Source organism: Chenopodium quinoa, unplaced genomic scaffold (assembly GCF_001683475.1).
Source record: "Chenopodium quinoa cultivar QQ74 unplaced genomic scaffold, ASM168347v1, whole genome shotgun sequence".
NCBI lineage: Eukaryota > Viridiplantae > Streptophyta > Magnoliopsida > Caryophyllales > Amaranthaceae > Chenopodium > Chenopodium quinoa.
This window is the reverse complement of record NW_018744790.1, coordinates 854685-874807: the sequence shown is the minus strand read 5'-3', so window position 1 is coordinate 874807 and position 20123 is coordinate 854685. Positions and strand designations below refer to the sequence as shown.

The 20123-nt window shown below is 34.9% G+C and overlaps 1 protein-coding gene across 2 annotated transcripts; it reads left to right on the top strand.

Annotated features, from left to right (window-relative positions):
• Window positions 1-9695: 9695 nt before the first annotated feature.
• On the top strand, window positions 9696-18415 carry LOC110703917. Of its 2 annotated transcripts, XM_021881714.1 has the most exons (6): window positions 9696-10136; window positions 11672-13343; window positions 13446-13697; window positions 14506-14586; window positions 16322-16831; window positions 17969-18415. In XM_021881714.1, the coding sequence occupies exons 2-6, from the start codon at window positions 12087-12089 to the stop codon at window positions 18023-18025; spliced, it is 2157 nt and encodes a 718-aa protein (XP_021737406.1). In that variant the 5' UTR covers window positions 9696-10136; window positions 11672-12086; the 3' UTR covers window positions 18026-18415. The 2 variants fall into 2 exon arrangements, with proteins under 2 accessions (XP_021737406.1, XP_021737407.1); XM_021881715.1 differs by lacking the exon at window positions 9696-10136 and having other exon boundaries at window positions 11282-13343.
• The last annotated feature ends 1708 nt before the right edge of the window (window positions 18416-20123 follow it).

Below are 20123 nucleotides of genomic sequence, written 5' to 3'. Positions count from 1 at the left end.
AAGATATTATATGGAGTAATGAATTTTTTATAAAAGAGCATATAATGCATTTAGTTTTTATAAAATAGCGTATTAGCCAGATAGCTATTTTAAGACACATTTGACAATATGTATATTTTCATATATTAATTTCATCAACAAATTGGTACAAATTTCTTGTTGTTATCTAATGAATTTCTTAAAACGTTGTACATTAAAATCTATATTTCGTATGTATGTCACAAATTATTTTAAGAATTTGTATTTTTTTTTTCCTTACATTTATAGTCGTGAATATTTATTTGAATAAGGATACATTAAATATTTAATTTTAATTATTTTTTTAATATTTGAAATTTAGATTACTTTCTTGGAGCTTTTAAACATATAATTAAATAAAAAAATATTATTGTTGTAATAAGTAGTACATAACAGGACAATTTATGTTAAAAATCTGATTTATTAATTTTTTTTTACTCCAGTTATCAATGTATATCTTATGGAAATACATACCAAATCTTTCATTTATGTATTATTTTGCTATCTTTTTATTTACGTATAAGAGTTGTCAAATATTTTATTTATGTATTATTTTGCTATCTTTTTATTTAGGTATAAGAATTGTTTATTATTTGTTTTTCTTTTAAAAAAAGGGACATACCAGAAAAGGACACATGTCATTGTTAGTTTGTCTTTTAGTATATAGTTATGGATTGATTGATTATTGATAAAGATGGTGACATGGCATTATAGAAATATTACCACCGGTTCTTGTAAGTCGCAACAAAGAGGTGTTTTACAGACTTTTAGACAAAAGATTATAAGTGTAGTTGGTGAAAGATAAGTGTAGACACCCATTTGTGTCTCCCCAAAACCAAACCTAGTGATGAGTACCTTTCGCGTCGAATCGTAATCGAATGAAGTGAAAGTGTGGAAAGTTTAGTGTTGCGGATAGTTTTAATTTATTTTCTCTTCTCTCTGTTTTTTGAAAACTTATTTTAAGAAAATAATCAATCCAGTTTGGTTGGTCCATGATATGGGTCCAAAAGTAGTGTAGTTGGATGGGGCTTGACAAGAGCTTTCCAACGATATATTATAAGCCCAATTCCGATGAATATTGACCAATTTACTAAATTGGGCCCGTTTTGAGCCTTATATGCGGCCCAATGATCTAGGGGAGGGCCTAATATTATTTATCATTCCTAATACAATTAGGAATGGTTTTAGTCTTCTAGATTCTTCTATAAGGTTCTTTTCATTCCTAATTCAATTAGCATTGATAAATTGACTTTTGTTGACTTTTCAAAGTTTTAATTAAAATCAAAGAGCATTTTTGAGGGAAATACGATTTTATCCTCCTATACGGCAATTTTTATCTAATTTTAAGAAAACGCGTGATTTTCTGAATCAGCGCCAAACGCCAGCTGGCGCCTGGCGCCAGCATTGGCGCATTGCGCCAACAGCCAGCGTTGGCGCTGGTTCAGTTTTTTGTGCGCCAGACTCTGTTTTGATATTTTATATTTTTGGCTGATTTTCTCTATGAATAACGTATTAAAAACTCCGTTTTCGATAACCAGATTCACCTACAACCAGTTTTCATTCTCATTCTCTTCTAATCATTCGCCAACTCTCATCAATTTTCTTGATTACTCTCTCTCTCTTTTTCTAAACTAGCTTTTTACATACAAAATTCCGCATTCATTAGATCTAGAAACACCTAGCCATATTTGAAGTTGCCTTCGCCCTAGACGTGAAAGGTTTAATTTATGAGGGTTTGGTCCCAAATCTCTATTTCAATTATTATTTAATTTGATTGTTGTTTTATTATTTTCCTTGAAATTACTAATGTGTGTATTTTGTTATTAGAAAGAGGTACGAGGCATCAAAGTAAGTGCTTTAATGGTTTTAATTGATGTTCTGATGTAGAAATCATGTTTAGGTTGTTATTATGATTCCTAGTATCATGTCTAGGGTAACTCTAATATCAAATATGATTAAAAGTATGATGCTTCCTATGTTCTTCCTAATATTTATGATTGTTAGTATCATGTTAGGGTTAAAGACTTGATTTTTATTGCTTAGTGACATGCTAGGGTTTGTTATTAATCTTGTTAGTATCATGCCTAGGATCTTGCTATACTTTAACATGATTATTATTATTATTAATTATGATTGTTATGATTATGATTTTATTATTTTGATTATTGTTATGTTGCTTGATGAATTTATTGTTATTGCTTGATCACACGGAATTTGTACTTGTAATCGCGCTTAATAAGATAATTAATAATCTTATTTAGGGTTAATATGATTACAATTCAAGTGATCGCCAATAATAGATTTATTTGTGCATTAAAATTCAACCAACATAGATAAACAGGTTTAGGGTTAATCCTATTAATTGCATGTTAGTCAGAAAGCGCACATGAATACGATCAGAATAAAGTAGAGGCCTATTATTAGGACAGGTTCAATCTCTTTTAGGTTGGATTTGTACCTTCATCCCCGAACCCTATTTGGTTCAAGACCTTATGGAGTTGACGATCTCTTGGATCATTAAGGGGTGTAACCTTCACCCTGTGAACGGTTTACAAGTTCCTAAAAACTTGTTGGCGACTCTTTTTCTCTATCTTCTTTCCCTTTGGACGCCACCGCACTTTAGTGTATGATCACAGTGGGGTTCAAGCCAGGGATTAACGCTTGAAATATTCCCTACAAAGAGCATTGCTTAATTTCCAATTATTAGACTTAGTTTTTAAATTTAAAGTTAATTTATTTAAGTTTTTATTTAAATTCCATCAATAATGTAATTTATTTTATTAATGAAACTCCATCTTTTAAAATATTTACTAAAAAATTATTTTATTAAAGCAATGAAAACCGAAGAATTAATTTTATTAATTATCATTTATTTTGATCATGGGTTTATTAGGACTTGGCTCCCTTAATGCATAGCTTTTCTCTCACATACTCCCAAATTTATCCTACCCTTTACCCTAGCCTTACATTACAAGCTTTAAAGACCTTCCGACCTTGTGCATAGAGTTGTGTAAATGTGAAAGTGTTGTTTATCAATGCAAGTTATGACTTGACATATTTCGAGTCGACTAGTAGATTGAGCGTTCGTTGTTTTAAACACACGAGAGTGTGAGATGGGTGGGCATTGTTCACAATAAAGGGGTTGGTTGGAGAGCGATCGAGTACATCTTTTACTCGCCACATAAATGAGAGTTGAGTGTGTGAGCACTAGTCTTGAATTCTATATGCTCTTGTGGTTTGCTCTATTTGACAATTGTTGGGGAGGAAGGGTGATTTGATGAATAAGATTGATTGATTGATGTTGAAGCATGTTCATTAGATTTGCCTTGAATCGTTTGTGCTTGATTTGATTATTGGGGTGAAGCATGTTTTATATGTTCATTGATGAGCTCTTTGCTTAGGGACAAGCAAAGGTTTGGCTTGGGGGAGTTTGATATGTCCATTTTATATAGTAATTTACCCCCGTCCCTTGGTCATAATTAGTAGTGTTTTTGGCTCTTTCAAGCCACTTTTATTACTAATTTGTGTTTTCTAGTGTTTTCGTAGTTTTAGTTATATTTTACAGGAAATTGCACTTTTGGAGCATTTTCCCGGGTTTTATGGATCAACTACGGAAGCTAGAAGGACACGACCACTTTTGAAGCCCAGGATCGGTGAGAGCCGATGATTAAGGGCTCGGTATGAGATACCGAGGCTATTGGATCGTTTAATCAAGACCCGATGAGGAAACTTAGATTGGGCCGAGGAATTGAGCCCAATCGAAATCCGAGCCTCGAAGAAGAAGACCGGGCCCGATCGGGCGAGCATACGCCCGATCGGGCGGCTACGCGCATAAGGATCCTCAAGGGAGAGGCGCGCCCGATCGGGTGAGCATAAGCTCGATCGGGCGCGGCACACCAGCAGCGGGCAAAGCAAAAAAGGCGGGCCCGATCGGGTGGCCCTTCGCCCGATCGGGCGCGTGTTTTTCTCAGACCTGATTAGTTTAGTTTTAATTTTTGTTTTGGGGAATGCTCAAGTACGAATTATGTACGTAATTTTGGGTTTACCTTCTTTTTTAGACTTTCTCTCTCTACTTAGGATATTTTCTCTCTCTTAAATTTTCTCTCAACTTTTGTTCTTAATTACTTCCATTAATCCAGATTACTTTTGGTAACAATTTCTTCTCTTTTAATTTCAGCTATTTTACTTACTTCTTTGATTATGCTTTGCTTTATTTATTTGATTAGTTTAGTTATGATGATACTTGAGTAGTTTTATTTCTAGGGTTTATGGGGATCTAATAAATGATATGAAGGGGTAATTTTGTGATTGTTAATTATCAATGCTTGGTTAATTTCCTATTGATTGATTTAATGCTATGCAATTAGGTTTGGCCAGATTTAATTGTATGAGTTTAGCAATAATAATTCGAGATTCGACAGATGAGAATTGATGTTTAGGCTTAGTTTCAGAAGGCTGACTAATTTATAAATGGTTAAGTCGAGATTCGACAGATGAGATTTAATACCGGTAAATTAACTCTGTGATTATAATACGTAGCGAAAGCCCTTTATAATCTGATTAACCAATGCTTGATGATTGCTTATTATGATTTGCCCTGGAATATTGTTTATTAGTGAACCTATGCCCTAGGTCTTTTAATATTTGATTTTCCCCTACTTTATTTCTTTCGACCTTATTCTCCGTAGTATAGAATTTATTCACAATAATATTGGTTACTTAGATAATTTAGATTATAATAATTAATTAGGAATAGAAAGAATTGTTTCCCTGCGGAGTTTGACCCTACTTCCCTATCTACTTTAGTTACAGGACCTAGGTAATTATTTTTTATTAGGGGATACGACTTTACCCTGTCAAAAACCCACAATCTAAAATCACCAAACATCGACAAACCCGCCGCTTTTAACCTACGAAGCCACCATGAGAATGGGGTTTATAGGAGGAGAGAGAAAAATAATGGGGATAAGGGTACAACTAATTAAGCTTTGTAGACACCTAAAAATGTCTCCCCAAAACCAACACCGATGATGAACAACCTTTCACCGCCGCTATTGGTCGGGTTCAGTATTTAATCCCGAGAGTGCTTAAAAAATCGTATTTAATTAAATTCAATTTCTGAATAGTCCATGGATCAGTCTTAATGTTTGGTCAAAGCATAGTTTTAATTCCAGCCCAAACTTATTTTACTGTCTTATTATTTAATTTTAGCCCAAATCTTTTTTTTATTGTTTTATTATTTATTTTTGGCCCAAATTTTTTTATTTATTTTTCTTTACTTATTTTCTTATTTTAGCCCAAATAATAATAAATCAGAAAATGGCCCGAAATTATCAATCGGCACTTAAAATGCTGAACGAAATTAGGGTTAAAAATGAATTTAGACTGAAAACTCCCGCGTCACGGCAACAGTTCACCGTGTCACGGGAAACTGTCCCGTCTGACGGTGGGTTTCCCCGTGACACGGACATTAGTTGTGACACGGGGGTTTCCGTGTCCTTTCCGCGTAAACCCTTAACGCGTTTAATTTTCTCCCCCGTTCACTAAATATTTCCCGCGTCACACAAAAGTGCACCGTGTCACGGGAATGTTTCCCGTCTGACGGTGGGATTTCCCGTGTCACGGTACACTTTGGCGTGTCGCGGTATACTTTTTTAGGGTTTTATCATTTTAGGGTTCCGTGTGTTCCCTCAGCACATTTTTTCTATAAATACCCCCTCATTTCTGATGTACGGGGCATCAATTAATTCGCTATTTTTCTCTCTTCTATGCTCTAGCCTAAACACTAGCCTACCCTTCTTCTTTCAAAATTCCTTCTTCAAGCACTCCAAGGAGTCCATACTTTACTCGTGGTTCTGTCCTTAAGCCAAGGCGTGAAAGGTAGAACTGTTTGAGGGTTTGGCCCCAAATCAATTCTACTTAATTTAATTTAATTTAATTATTGTTTTATTATTATTTCCTTGAAGTTACTAACTCGTTTATTATTTTGTAGTTGCAAGCAAACAGAATCAAAGTAAGAATTATGTTCCTTTTATTTCTATTATTTTTCTAACGATTTTATATTGTTGGAATTATTGTTAAATTGCTTCCAATATTAATGTTTATTCTATTATTGTTATGATCGCCATATTGCATGTTTAAAGGGAATATGTAATTGAAAATCACGCCAAAAAAGATAATTTGGACAACCGGTTTAGGTTCCTTTTTAATCTTGTTATTAAATCAAGTGATCACAATATTTTAGAATTATATGTTGCATTAATATTCAACCAATTTAGCATAATAATAGTTTGGAGCAAATTGAATCTTTGTTTGTATGCCTTTGAGATCGTAGGAATGCTTTTCACTATAAGAATCGAGTAGAGGCCAATACGGGCGAATGTGACTCCATGAATCACTTTGTACCATCATCCCCGATCCTCCTTTCGTGGTTCCGAACCATATGGAGTTAGTAATCTCATGAATTATGAATGGGGTGTAACCTTCACGGGTCATTCGTTGTTGCCTTTTATGATCCGTGAACAGTTTACAAGTTCCTTAAAAACTTGTTGGCGGCTCTCTACTTTCCTTGTCCATAATTGTATACGTCAATTCCCACTTCCTAAGAGTGCCAAGCATATTCATACGTGCTTTAACGTAGGCGCACTTCGAGCGACGCCTACAAGCTTGGGGTTAAGGAAATCGGATTTGTAATTTAATAAGGTTGGTTTTTTTTTTAAAAAAAAAGTAAGAGTATATTGGTCATTTATTAAAAAAGGAAAGAAACAAAATCGTTGCAAGTAACATGAGGTTGTATATTCACCGGTGCATTACCACAGTTTCTGGATAAGCTGGATAATGTAGTGCATTACCACACCTTTTGGATAAACTGGATAATGCAGTGCATTACCACAGTTTCTTATCGTGTTCTTATCAATGGAGAACCCTAAAAAAAGATCATCCCAAAACTAGGGCTCCGACAAGGGGATCCTCTCTCACCCTATCTCTTCATTCTATGTATGGAAGTTTGTCAAGGAAACTCAATCATCTGCAGTGATCTTCTATTTTAAGCGGCATCAAAGTTTCAAGTTCAGGGCCCGTTTTGTCATATTTGTTCTTTGCAGACGATGCTCTATTCTTCCTTAAGGCGGATATTGAGAATTTTAGGGTAATGAAAGAATGCCTTGACCAGTTTTGTGCAATTTCCGGTGAAATGGTGAATCTAAGCAAATCCTACGTTATTTTCTTGAAAAATATGCCAAATAAATTCAAGAAGATACTTAGAAAGACCCTTGGAGTGAAGGAAAAGGACCAAATGGGCACTTATCTAGGCTGCCCCATGGATGTCAATGGAAGGTCAGCAACTACGTTCAATGGTATTGTGGAAAAAATTACAAGCAAGCTTTCCTCCTGGAAATTTCTCAACCTCTCTCAAGCTTAAAAACTTGTCCTTATAAATGGCATTCTCGTAGCCATGGCCAACCACCTCATGAGTGCTTATCTCCTGCCAAAATCAACTTTAAAGAAAATATCCTCTCTGCTGTTCAAATTTTGGTGGGCATCATCTATCTAGAGAAGACCGATTTACTAGAGGAAATCTACTACTCTAGAAAAACACAAGTATGATGGAGGTGTTGGGTTTAGGAACATTATCAGCCTCAACAAAGCCCTAGTTTTCAAGCAAGCTTGGCATATGTTTTCTAACCCGCAAATACAGGTTAGCAAAGTTTTCAAAGCTAGATACAAGAGCGATTAGTTTGAAAAAGGCACGAAAGGAGAGACCACAACATCAATGTCATGGGGAGCAAGAAGAATTTTCAAAAGTATCTATTGTATGAGAGGAGGGCTAAGAAGTGTGATAGCAGATGGAAAATATACTGCAATTGAGGAAGATTGGTGGTCAACAAAAAATCTAATCAAGTGCAATGAAAGACAACATAACAATAATGAGGCCTAGCCAAGCATGGTGAGTGACCTGCTCGATAACAATAGAAACTGGCGTAGTGGGATGGTGTGGAAATGGTTTCGTCCTAGAGTGGCTAGAGATATCCTTGCCATCCACCCGGCAAAGCATATGAATCATGATGGCTGGGACTGGAGACTGTCAGACTCTAGGGTCTACTTTATCAAATCTGGCTACTGGCATGACCAACAAAAAGAGAGTGGGAATGTTTCAACAAGCTTCTAGAAGAAATTATGGACCTCCAAACTATGGCCCAAGCACAAAATTTTCATCTGGAAAGTAGTTGTTAACACGTTACCAACTGCAAACAATTTGAGGAAAAGAGGTATTATGGTTGACCATACCTTGCAGGTTATGTAATTCAACGGAAGAATCTCCACAATACATACCTAGAGACTATGAGATAGCAAGAAGAGTTTGGAAGTGCAGCACGCTAGGATTTAATGCAGAAAATGGGGAGGATTTGAAGATTGAAACTTGGATAATGAACTACCAGATTTTTTTTCTTCTCAAATAGCAATATGGCTAATAATACTGCCATCCAGTTCATTTGCATTCTTTGGAGCCTTTGGCTCACTAGAAACAACATTATCTTCAAAAATCAAGCCATTGAACCTGACTAACATTTTGTCTCTTGCAAATCAGTGGGTTACCAGGTGGGTTAACTCCACTAACTTAATTGCAAAAAGCTCTAAAGACACAATTATCAATACTACAATGGAGGATGCTAAGACTATCCCTTTTTGGAGTTTAGATGGAGGTGTATGTAATGAGGAAATCACTATTCTCATTGACAAAACCTGGAAGGAAAATGAAACTCAATCGCATAAGTCTTGAAGAGCAGTAGCTGGGTGGGTAATCAAGGAAAGAGGTACAGTAATTGATGGAGGAACGGCCCCGCTCTTCGCAGCCTCACCAACTCAAGCTGAAGCGGAAGCAGCACTGATGGCCTTACAAATGCCAGTCCTAGTAGGAAGATCAGTGACCATGTTAACGGACTCAAAGGAGCTGGTAAACCGCATTCACTGAAGAGAAAGGAGCCAGAAGAGAAGTAAAGCAGATAGTACATGATATTAAGTAGAAAACTAATACCCTTAGACACTTTGTTCTAAGGAAGGTCAGTAGATGTAGAGTACATGAAGGCCACCTACTTGCTACAGCAGCAAGAAAGGGTCTGTATTATAAAATAAAAAATAAAAAATAAAAAAAAAACCATGAGGTAGCATATATCATGCAACAAAATTGAACTTCAACCAACACCATTGCCTTAAAGGTAAAGAGTAGGTCATTATTAGAAAGATACACCACATGCCAAAGTTACTCTTAAAACAACGTCTTATGGCTTATACCATATCGACAAATAAAAAAAAAGGTAATACCTCTATTTCATGCTACCTCCGTTTCTTTTTAGTTGACACGTATTCCTTTTTAGGAAATTGACACATTTCCTTTTGGGGTAAATTTTTATCCTTAGTATTTACAAGCTACCCTACTTGCTTTTTCATTCTCTCTCACTCTCTCTCCTCTCCTTAATATATGTGCATAAATCAAACGCGTCAATTAAATAGAAATAGAGAAAGTATTATTTGCAACGATTATACATTATCAGTACAAAATTACACATGATAACGTTACTCTTTATATCAAATTATTGTAAATAATACTTGTTACGTTGTATGAAACTAGATCACGATGTAGCACCCAAGGCAAGTAGGCCTAAGAGAAGGGATAGGAAGGTGCAAAGCAAGAAAAAGAGAGCCGCATGCTGAAAATCAGAAGTTGGCGTAGAGACGCACACCCCATGTGGCAAAGGTGGCCCTCCTTCCAATTCCCTTGTTCAAAGCAAAGCAGAAAACAAAGCAAACAAAATTGAAAATTGAAACTAAAATTAAATAGCAACCCAATTCTGGTTACGCTTTCATTACCTTGTTTACATTGGGAGGTTTACAGCTACTAGAGAGAGAAAAAGAAAAAAATTCTACCATTGAACAGGGATATATAGATAGATTAGATAGATTGATTGATTTTTTTCTGATAAACTAAAAAAGGGTGTGATTGATTTTCTCCCTTGTCTGGGTTTTTTTTTAGTGTTTGATACAATTTTATGCCCAAATTTCAGCTGGGGTTTTCATTTTTCACATTTATCAATTTAATTCTTTGATCATTCATTTTACTGGTGCGTTCTCTTTTGATCTTCTGTTTTATTTTGGTAATGGGTGATGATAACTGTTTGACAATCAGCCCCTTTTATTATCTGGGTTTAGAATTTGTTACTGTATTTTTTTTAGATTATTGTTTTATTTGATTGTTGATAAAACATGACTAAAAGTGTACTAATCAAAATTGAGGAGGTAATTACTTTGATTGTATCATATTTGATGTGGATTTTAAAATTAATCAGCAATTTGGACTAATTGTATGCTTAATTTGGACTTGCAGATAATGGATGATTGTTTGCACTTTTTGAATTGGTATCGATTATAATGATCAGTGCAAATTATGTCATTTTGATTGCTTTAGAGTAATGATCAGTGCAGTTTATGTCATTTTGATTGCTTTAGAGTAATGATCAGTGCATATTATGTTCTAATCTTGCTGTTATTGCATTTGTTCATGATCATTGCCATATTTGATGCTTTTAGCTACATTTCTCTTGTGATAGTGGGTATTAAAGTGTTCAAATTTCGTAAAAATCTTCTGCAATTGATCTGTATAATATTGCTTTTGCAATTGAAATTTATGCTTTAATGCTTCATCCTTTTGTTGGCTGACTGTCTACAATGATCAATTTATGTAGAAAGACTAGCTTACAGCGTAATTCCTCTTTTTTTAATCATTGAAAACAAGGTGCATTTTGGAGTAGTGTTATTATTAAATCGTTGTTGGACAAATTGTGTGATAAGTTGGTTTCCAATTCATTAGTCTTTAGCTTAGGTGATTATTGCATATAGCCATATACTTATATATCTGACATAGATAAATCTGTTATAAAATGTTAATTACCTCCAATGTTGTCTTTTTGTTTGATGAATAATATGCTCCCATGGAAGAATTACAATGTGGCTTAAGAAAGAGGATAGTTTAGCAGAGACAGATGATGACCTCAAAAAATGGTACTTTGAGTTCATTCTCCCAGCATTGTTACTAAGTTTGATGTTTCTTATCAAGATCCTTTATCATTCCTACTAGGAGAGTGGGCAATGTTTAAGTTGTTCCATATTTCCTGTGGTCTACATTAGACCTTCTTGTTTCAAGGATTTCCTTCCGAGTTTGGAGCAAATTTACATGTAAATTTTAATTAATTCCAATCCTCCTCCCCCCCCCCCCCCCCCCCTCTCTCTGTCTCTTGAATATAATTTGCATAGGGGAGCAGTACAATTTAACAAATGTGCCTTATTGTATGGATGGTGACCCGTTATGTGGTGTTTTGTCTTCATTTATTTCTTTTCTTTTCTTTTCTTTTCTAGGGTCAATCTATTTTCCACCTTCCATTCTGTTTTAGGGTTTTCACTTTTTGTATGGGATCTCTGGCGCAGATAATGCAAGTTGGAACTTGAAATTTGGTTTGACAATCCATTACATGAGATATAAGTGCATTGCAGCTTCTTATTGTTGTTTGGGGGTGCTTGATGTCAATGAAATACGTCTTTTTTTTTTTTTTTTTTTTTCCCCTTCTTAAAAGTGATTAATTTTGTGGTTTTATGTCTTCAGGACTTGGCACTATTTTCTAGAATGTATTGCTCTTTTGTCATTGCTCCCTGCTGCATGGAGAAGATGCGTAGTTCCAATGGTTCTATTTCCGGTCTCCTTAGCAATGCAATGCTTGCTGTAGAAGGAGGTGCATTTGGAATGTGGACACGTTTGATTGATAGATAACAAGATGCTATCATAGTTATTGATAGTGTAAAAATGCATTATAGAAATCAAAGAACCAATGAACATATAGTGCTATAATTTCGTCGTACCTTAGTAATTAGTTGTTTGGGATAATCAGTTTTAGTTAGTCCAAAGTCAAGTGAGAAAGATAGAAAGCATTTAGTATAGAGTCAGGGTAGACAATACCAAAAGGGTTGAACTAGGTTTCATCTTAATATTTGTTGAACAGTATAGTCTGACAATTTTTGGGATGGGTTTGCCTCAAGTGACAACTGGTAGTACTGCAGAGCAAGTTGCAACATCCCTAAGCACACTGGTGCAGCCTCCTCAGAGACTGTCTGGTCTCAGCGCCTATGATATGAATGGAATACATGGAACTAATGTGAGCAACTTCATACCTGGAAGTTTTCCATGTGCTACTTTGGAAGATTTCCAGGGGAGGTCTGCTGTTGATTTTCCAAAAGAAGCAGATTATACTGCTGTACATAAAGATTTCACTTCTAATACACATGTTTTGAAGATTGGCCACACAGACCAAAAGAGCTGGTTCAGTATTAAGAACAAACGCCCTACTCACAGTCCCATTGTGAGGGTTGTTGGTTTTGAATCACAGATATTAGGTACGTCTCAGGATGCATTTGAGTGTAATAAAGCTGATTCTGTTCATCCGTTGACTGTGGTGAGTGATGTTAGTAATGCAACTGTCACAAATGGAGCTGTTGCGCGAAAGAGGTTGTTATCTCCATTGAATGCAATGCTGAGTTCAGACAAATTTGATGGTGATTCCTTGTGCATTGGTGATAATGCTTATCAAAGAAACTCACAAGATGGTGGTGGGAGTTCACACGAGCATAAGAAAGCTCATATAGTTAGCTCGAGTACTGCAGACGCTTCCATATGGTATCCATCTAGCTCTTTAGTTGGAAGTACTTCACCTAATGATAATTTTGGGTCCAACTCCAGCATTTTTACTGACGGCCCTTTGCTTGGGAACAAGCAGCTGCCAGTTCATAAATCTTATTTGCTGCATTCTGGATTCAACTCTTTTGAAAAAGGAGATATCTTAGGGCCTCTGAAAGCACCAGTCTCAGCATCTTCAGAAACAGGGGTTACACCTCCATTATCATTGTCCCCTCTTGGTCCAAAATTTCATCAGAGAAAGCTTTCTGTACATAGGATCAGTGATTGTAGGAAAGAGTCCAATGTCAAGTACATAACCTTCAAGGAGGTTGAGAACTCACTTGATTGGAGTATGCCTCATATGTTTTCTCCCAAAACTGAGGACATCACCATGGAAGGACCTGATCTATTAGATAATGCCGATGATCAGTGTACTCCTGTAAAATTTGCTGCTAGTACCCAGTGCTGGACTCATGAATCAATTTGCACTTCACCAAGTGTAAAACTAGCTAGGAATTTAACTGGCTTGCCTGTTAGAAGGTCTTTGATTGGCTCCTTTGAGGAGTCCCTCTTGTCTGGTCGTTTGGCATCCACATATGTTAGCAAGGTCAGATTCTTATTCTGAATATAATTGTATCTGTACTTCAGCATCTAATAGTTGTTTTACTGAATGATCATGTTCTGAGTCATTAAAATTGTGGATGTGCAGACAATTAATGGCTTCCTTGCAGTACTCAGCATAACAGGAGGAAGTTTTTCACCAAAGGCGAAAAAACTTCCATTTGCAGTTACTAGTGTGGATGGAGATAATTACTTGCTCTATTATTCTTCAATAGACCTTGCTGGAAATTTGCCATCAAGCAAGCCCGGAAAGTTAAAAATGAAAAGGAGTCTTAGTCTTAATGATTCACCATCAGAACAAAGTCGATTACGTATACCTATGAAGGGGCGAATTCAACTGGTATTTGTCCTGATTTTGGATGTTATAATTGTTTTGAGGAGCAAATAGATTGTAATGTTTGACTTAAAGCTTTTTGTTTCTTCATTTGACTCTGAGTTGTAGATAGGCTATTCATCTTAACCACTTAGCAAATAGCATGTTTGATATCTGGGGAAGAAAAAAGTATTTTACGTGGTTGGTAATATCCTTAGGTACATTATGGAGGTGCAAGTTTACCACGCAGTGTCATTTGTCAGTGAGCATGACAGAATATCTTCTATTTTCAGTTGCATAATGACCTAACCATGGTGCTGTATTCACATTTTACTGTTGCTGCAAATAAAATAAGAAAAAATAGTAGCCATGGTATCAGTTCTGGTTTAAATCACAGTATCTCATGCTTCAAACCAGGAAATAGCTAGGAGTATAAAATGCTTTCCTTCATTGGGTTGTGCACCTTTCCAGTAGTTCCATCCTCATATAGTTGAGTTGTATTGTAAGTGCTTCTATAGATTTGTTACAAACATATGAGAATGTCTACAAGGTCGATAAGTTCAAGACCTTCAAGTAGCTATCATATATTGCTTCCTTCTTTGCATTAGCCTTCCCATGTCACATACTCACACATTTTAACAATAAATGTTTGATATGTAATCTTTAGATACCTGAAGATCAATTATAATGAATTCATCCTCGATTTCATTTTTTATTCAGTTGTAGCTTGTTTTACTCCTCTGATCTTCATTATTGTTTAAAATGATTTTTCTGCTAATTGATCTCGGTGTCAGAATTCTTGAGTTTGACTTTATCACTGGATTTTTTGTTGCAGGTCGTCAGCAATCCTGAAAAAACACCTGTTCATACCTTCCTTTGCAACTATGATTTGAGTGATATGCCAGCTGGTACAAAGGTATATTACTTTGTTGTTTATTAGTTTTGTCATATTTATTGAATTTTCTATTCTGGAAAATAAACTCTTGAAGGTACTGTGCTTCTGCTATCTTGTACGTAGAGGTCTGATCAACTTGTATATATGGGAGGACCATTATCATTGGGAAATTCATAGACCAATTTTGGACCAAGAGTATGTGCTGAACGGTGCTAGCAAATCAGTTTTTTTTTTAAGTAAACCATTTAAAATCTGGGATTGTAGTTTCTTGAAACAACATCATTTTAATGAACTACGTAACTGTGAATTGATGGTGGGTTCAAATTATGAAAAAAACCTACTAATTTTTTCCCTGTAACAACAATTTTCAAAAGTCTATCTCCCTTGAATCATTGCAAAATTAATCCCTAAACTACCTTAAAACTATCTTCTTGAGTAAGTATACGGCTTGGAATTAGAATATGACTTCATGAAAGTGACATCCATCTGTATTCAAGATGTCCTGTCCTCTAGATATTGTATTCTTTATTAGAATTACATACTTCTGCAAATCAATTGCTTCTACATGAGTACATGCACATCTTGAATATGTTAATATTGGTGCCTTAACCATTGTCAAAAGGAAGACATTGTTAGAGTATGATCTAAAAAAGGATGAAGAAATGAAATTTTGGGCTGTGGTAAAAATCCTTTCTTGAAGCATAAAAATAAGAAGGCAACAATTCACATGTGAGGTGCACAAGATCTAGAGGTCTCTCTCTGACCTCAGAACTATAGCAACTTTGAGTTTTGTATGGCTGCTAAATGTGTGCTGGTTCTTGCTCATGCTATATTACTCACTTTGTGTTTATACCATTTCTTATCTGTAGTTTTTAAAATTTTCTAATATGCATCCAATTATTTAAGAAGATAATCTTGTAGGCTGAATGTAGTATGTTGATATTGGGAGAATTGTGGCTTGACGGGTTTATTAGGCAAATCCATTACAGTTAAGTCAGTGATAGTGGCCAAAGTTTGGGCTCTGTACTCAATTCTTATAAACATTAAGGGTTAAACTTCTATTATGCTCTTGCCCTTGATTTTGTGGTGTGGATTATAGACCAATTAGTTTCCAATCTCTAACCATTATTAGCCTCTTTAAGGTTGCATACATATTGTCATCCTCCCCATTCATTTTTTCCCAACGCCTTGGGTTTTTGATTTTCTGAAAGAATAAAGATGGTCAATTTATGGGAGAAACTGGGCTCCTTTCTGTTAATCTGCCAAAATGTCAATTATCCTCATCATCAATCATGGTATGGCTGTCTGCTTGCCTGCTGACCCGGAGACAAAAGAAAGTTGTAATTTACAAGATAAATTTGGCTTCATGGATTAATTTTAAAATATTTTTCGCTCATCATCCTATTAATCAACAGCCCCAGAATCCTAAGGAAAACAGGTTCAGAAGAGAAAAGGTCTGAACAATTGTTGTGCTATACTTGTAACTTGGAAACTAGTATCCGTCTCACTTGTGTGTCATTGACTCATATGGAAGTTTTGTGTTAGTATGTAGAAAGTGACGTGCCAAGAGTTTGGGTGCAAATACGGAAATACCCTTAAGTGGGACTCCTACTCTAGAGTAGAGCTCAGTCATTTGTTTTTGTGACTGTTCAGAATTCTTTTCAGTTTTCTTTTACTCTATACTAGTAGTCTAGTATGTTTATGCTATGTTATCTATTTGCTTACTCTAGTTGCATCTATCATCTACTCACAACAGACATTTCTCCGCCAAAAGACATCTCTTGCCTCATCTGAAAAGGCTAAGCCTTTCGTGGTGCCGAACAATTCAAATGATCTGCCAAATGCTAGTTTGTTAAACCAGAGAACGCAAGTGATGGAAATTGATGATCTTTGTCACCACAGCTATCCTTCTGTCCAATCCCATAATAAGCTTGAACCCTGTTCCTCTGAATTCGACTTTTCAGGAGCTCCAGGAAGGGAAAATAGGGTATTGAACAAAGGACATATGACTAGGAAAAAATCACATTGTGCTTTAAAGGTTAATGAAAGTGCCAGTGGCAATGGTGTTCTACGTTATGCTCTTCATCTGCGATTTATGTGTCCTCATTCTAAGAAAAGCTCTAGGTCTGTTCAAAGGTGCAAATCTGATATATCATCTACTCCCAAAAGCAAAAACACAAAAATGGAAATAGAACGAAGGTTTTATTTGTATAGTGACTTAAAGGTGGTCTTTCCTCAACGCCAATCAGATGCTGATGAGGGCAAGGTATGGATTATTCCTGAATTATTTCAATTCTGATTTAGGTGCATCTTCTTTCAACCGCATTTCTGCCATTCAATAACACTTTTTCCCATCTAATAATAAATGATAGGTGACATAAATAGTAAGCACTCGAATTTACTGAATGATCTATCTTGTAATACATCTGTGAAAGGTCATGTAGGACAGTAGCTTTTGAAAATGTAATGTACTAATGTTGTAGCTAGTTTGACAATTCAGTTTATTCCTGGTGTTATTCTTATTATAGACGTCATTGGCACAGGATCTGTAGTTTAATTAAAGCTAATTTGCGAATTTCATGTTCTGGAGGCTCCACTTGATGCAGAGAGACAGTTTCACATGTATTGTTTTTACACTAGGGTTTGAAAGCTCCAAAAAATATAAGTTCTTATTTTCCTCCATTGGGAGTATCTTTTGCTCACTTCATATGAATGAAATATCAACCTCATAAAACTTACTACATCCATTCCTTTTTGTATTCTAGTAGGTCCCTTATTTTTGTTCTCTACACTTTGATCTTATCCCTTATTTGGCAATTTTATTTTATTTTATTTATTTATTTATTTATTATTATTTTTTTTCCCCTTACCTTACTCTAAAGGACCATGTTTCTTCAATTTTTTAAAGTCTTGTGCAAATTAAGTGTCAAGAACATTAAGGAACAGAGATAGTCTATTGTTCTCAAGTAACCAAATAAAACTTTGCCAATAAGATGTGGAGTAAAGGAAAAGAAAGGTTGGGTACTTGAGTTTTTTTTTATAAGAAACATACAAAAAGGTTGAGAATTTTATACAATGATACTTTATAAAAAATAATACTCTATAATGAAAGTGTTATTTTGATGAAATGAATCCTTGCTGCTGGTTTTGTTGATTTGCACTGCTGTTTAATTTGATGATTTTCATATTTAATCGGGTTGGTCTCATTTTACTGTCAGATCTTCTGGCATGAGTCTTTTTTATGTTGTACTCATCTCTCAATTGGCATAACCACATTTTCTGTTGAGTTAGTTACTTATCCTGAGCTATGTCATGTACCTCTATGTCATGATAATTCAGTATTTTCTGATGATTACTTCCTGTCTTTTCTGATGAGGGCCTTTTCTTGTTTTGGGTGTTGCAGTTGAATGTTGAATATCATTTCCCTTCTGATCCAAAATACTTCGACATTAGCAACTAAAGGTGCCTCAAAAATATTTGTCTTATACGTAACTCACTTTGTACATTCTAACTCTAGCAGAGCCATTATTCTGCTACATCTGTACAGTAATTTTGTTTTCAATATTCATTATTCTGTGTAGTTATACCTATTCCCAGTCCCCCACCTCCATCGAGAAAGAAAGGACAGAAAGGAAAGGGGTTTGGGTTTTACTTGTTTATGAAGCTCTTGAGACAGTTGAATTTTCATCAGAAGATTTGGTTCCTAATACTATTTCAGATCTGACAATTTGTCAAACTAGATCAAATTCTTCTGATGTCTGAGGACATTATCTGTGCTTTAGGGTTGTAGTTTTAGAAATATTTGTAGTTATCATTGTGCAACTTCTGTATGGCAAACAAAAATTTGTAATGTTAGCTGTCATGATTTCCTTAGAAGAGTTGTATTCTATGGAAATCACTTGGGTAACGAGAGATGAGAGAAAAAAAATATTTGAGTCAAATAGTCAATCTTGATAGAGTAACAAGTAATGAAAAATTATGTAAACATGATCTAATCTATTTTCTAAAATAAATGGAGTGCTAGGCCTTTGCATGATTAGGCATCATGTTCTTTAAAAGTAGGCTTCTTTTTTGCTAAAAAAAATTAAAAAAATTAGGCTTCTTGTTTAATGAATGCACACTGAAGCCTCCACCATCAGATTTGCCAAAGAGAGCAATTCATAATGTATAATTATTACAAGTATTAGTTAAGAAATAGAGTGAAAAGAAGACATTTCTAATTCTCAACATCAAACGAGAAGCTTATGGCCTTGTTTGGCAAAAATGTAGGTGAAGGTTTAGCAGCCCCCCCACCCCCCCCTTTTTTTTTTTTTTTTTTTTTTTTTTTTTTTTTTGAAAGCAAGGTTTAGCCGTTAGTTGTGTGATAGTTGTTGTGTGTGGGTGTGTACTTGACTACTTGTGACTTTGTAATGTGTGTTGGCGCATGGTGCACCCGAAATAACATTTAGTATATTTAAAAGAACATGGGTAAAAAATGAACATGTTTTTATTTTCTTGCAACTGCAAATCCATCACTCTCTTCTCCTGCAATTTGTCACTCCTCTTTCCCTTCCTATCACTCTCTTGCTGCCAATTTTCTCTCTCCTTTACACCATCATTTTCATCTAAGAATGTCAATGAAGGTCTCAAATTGGTCTCACTTTGCTGTCAATCTCGTAATGGTACTTCTTCTACTGTTTGGGTAAAAATCATTTCCAAAGTACTCATTTTCTCTCTCTAGAACTTTTCTCTCTATCTTTTTCTATTTTTCTAAAAAAATTCAAAAAGTGAAACCCAAGAAAAAAATTGAACTTATTTCAACAATTCAACCTTCAAACTTGAACAAATGGTGGATTCAAGTAAAATGTAAGTATAAATTTTGTACATGCAAATTGTTTTTCGTCAATAATTTTAAAGTCAAAGTCTTTAATTTTGTGAATTTGGGTTTTTTTTTTTAAAAAAATAATAATTAAAGCTATGAAGTACAAGTAGTTCTAAAAAGAACAATTGGAGGAGAAAGAAGAATAGTAACGAATTTTTTTATTCCATGCATGTTCTTTAAAATATGTCTAATGTTCTTTGGAGGTCATGTTCTTTGTCAGATACAAACATGTTCTTTTGTTGAACACTATTATGCATGTTCTTTTTCAAATACTAGCATGTTCTTTTTCAAACACTCGTATGTTCTTTTTATTTTTTTTTCTTCTCATGTTCTTTAAAATAAGCCTAATGTTCTTTCCGGGTGCACTATACTATTTTCAGCGACTCTTTGAGTAGGCAACTAGGCAACAAGATGTTGGTTGTGAAGATAGATAATTACAAAAATTGTTACCTATATAAAAAAAAGAAAGAATTGTCAAAAATAATACAACCATTGAGCGATCAGTAAAAATTAAGTCAATTTTTATAATTACTAGATGAAGCCCGTGCGATGCACGGTTTGTTAGTTTTTTTTTTTAAAAAAAAATATTTTTTATATTTATGTGACTAAAATTATTACTATATTAGTTTTAAATATTAGATATAATTCCTAATCTCAAAATTAATATTTTGAATTTAATTAATTTAAACTTTAAAAT

What these genes read in the sequence shown, in the direction of transcription:
- LOC110703917 (XM_021881714.1), top strand. Translation starts at nt 12,087, where the DNA reads ATGGGTTTGCCTCAAGTGACAACTGGTAGTACTGCAGAGCAAGTTGCA. An exon ending in CATCCACATATGTTAGCAAG is followed by an intron (nt 13,344 to 13,445) that starts GTCAGATTCTTA and finishes GTGGATGTGCAG; the next exon opens with ACAATTAATGGCTTCCTTGC. An exon ending in ATATGCCAGCTGGTACAAAG is followed by an intron (nt 14,587 to 16,321) that starts GTATATTACTTT and finishes TACTCACAACAG; the next exon opens with ACATTTCTCCGCCAAAAGAC.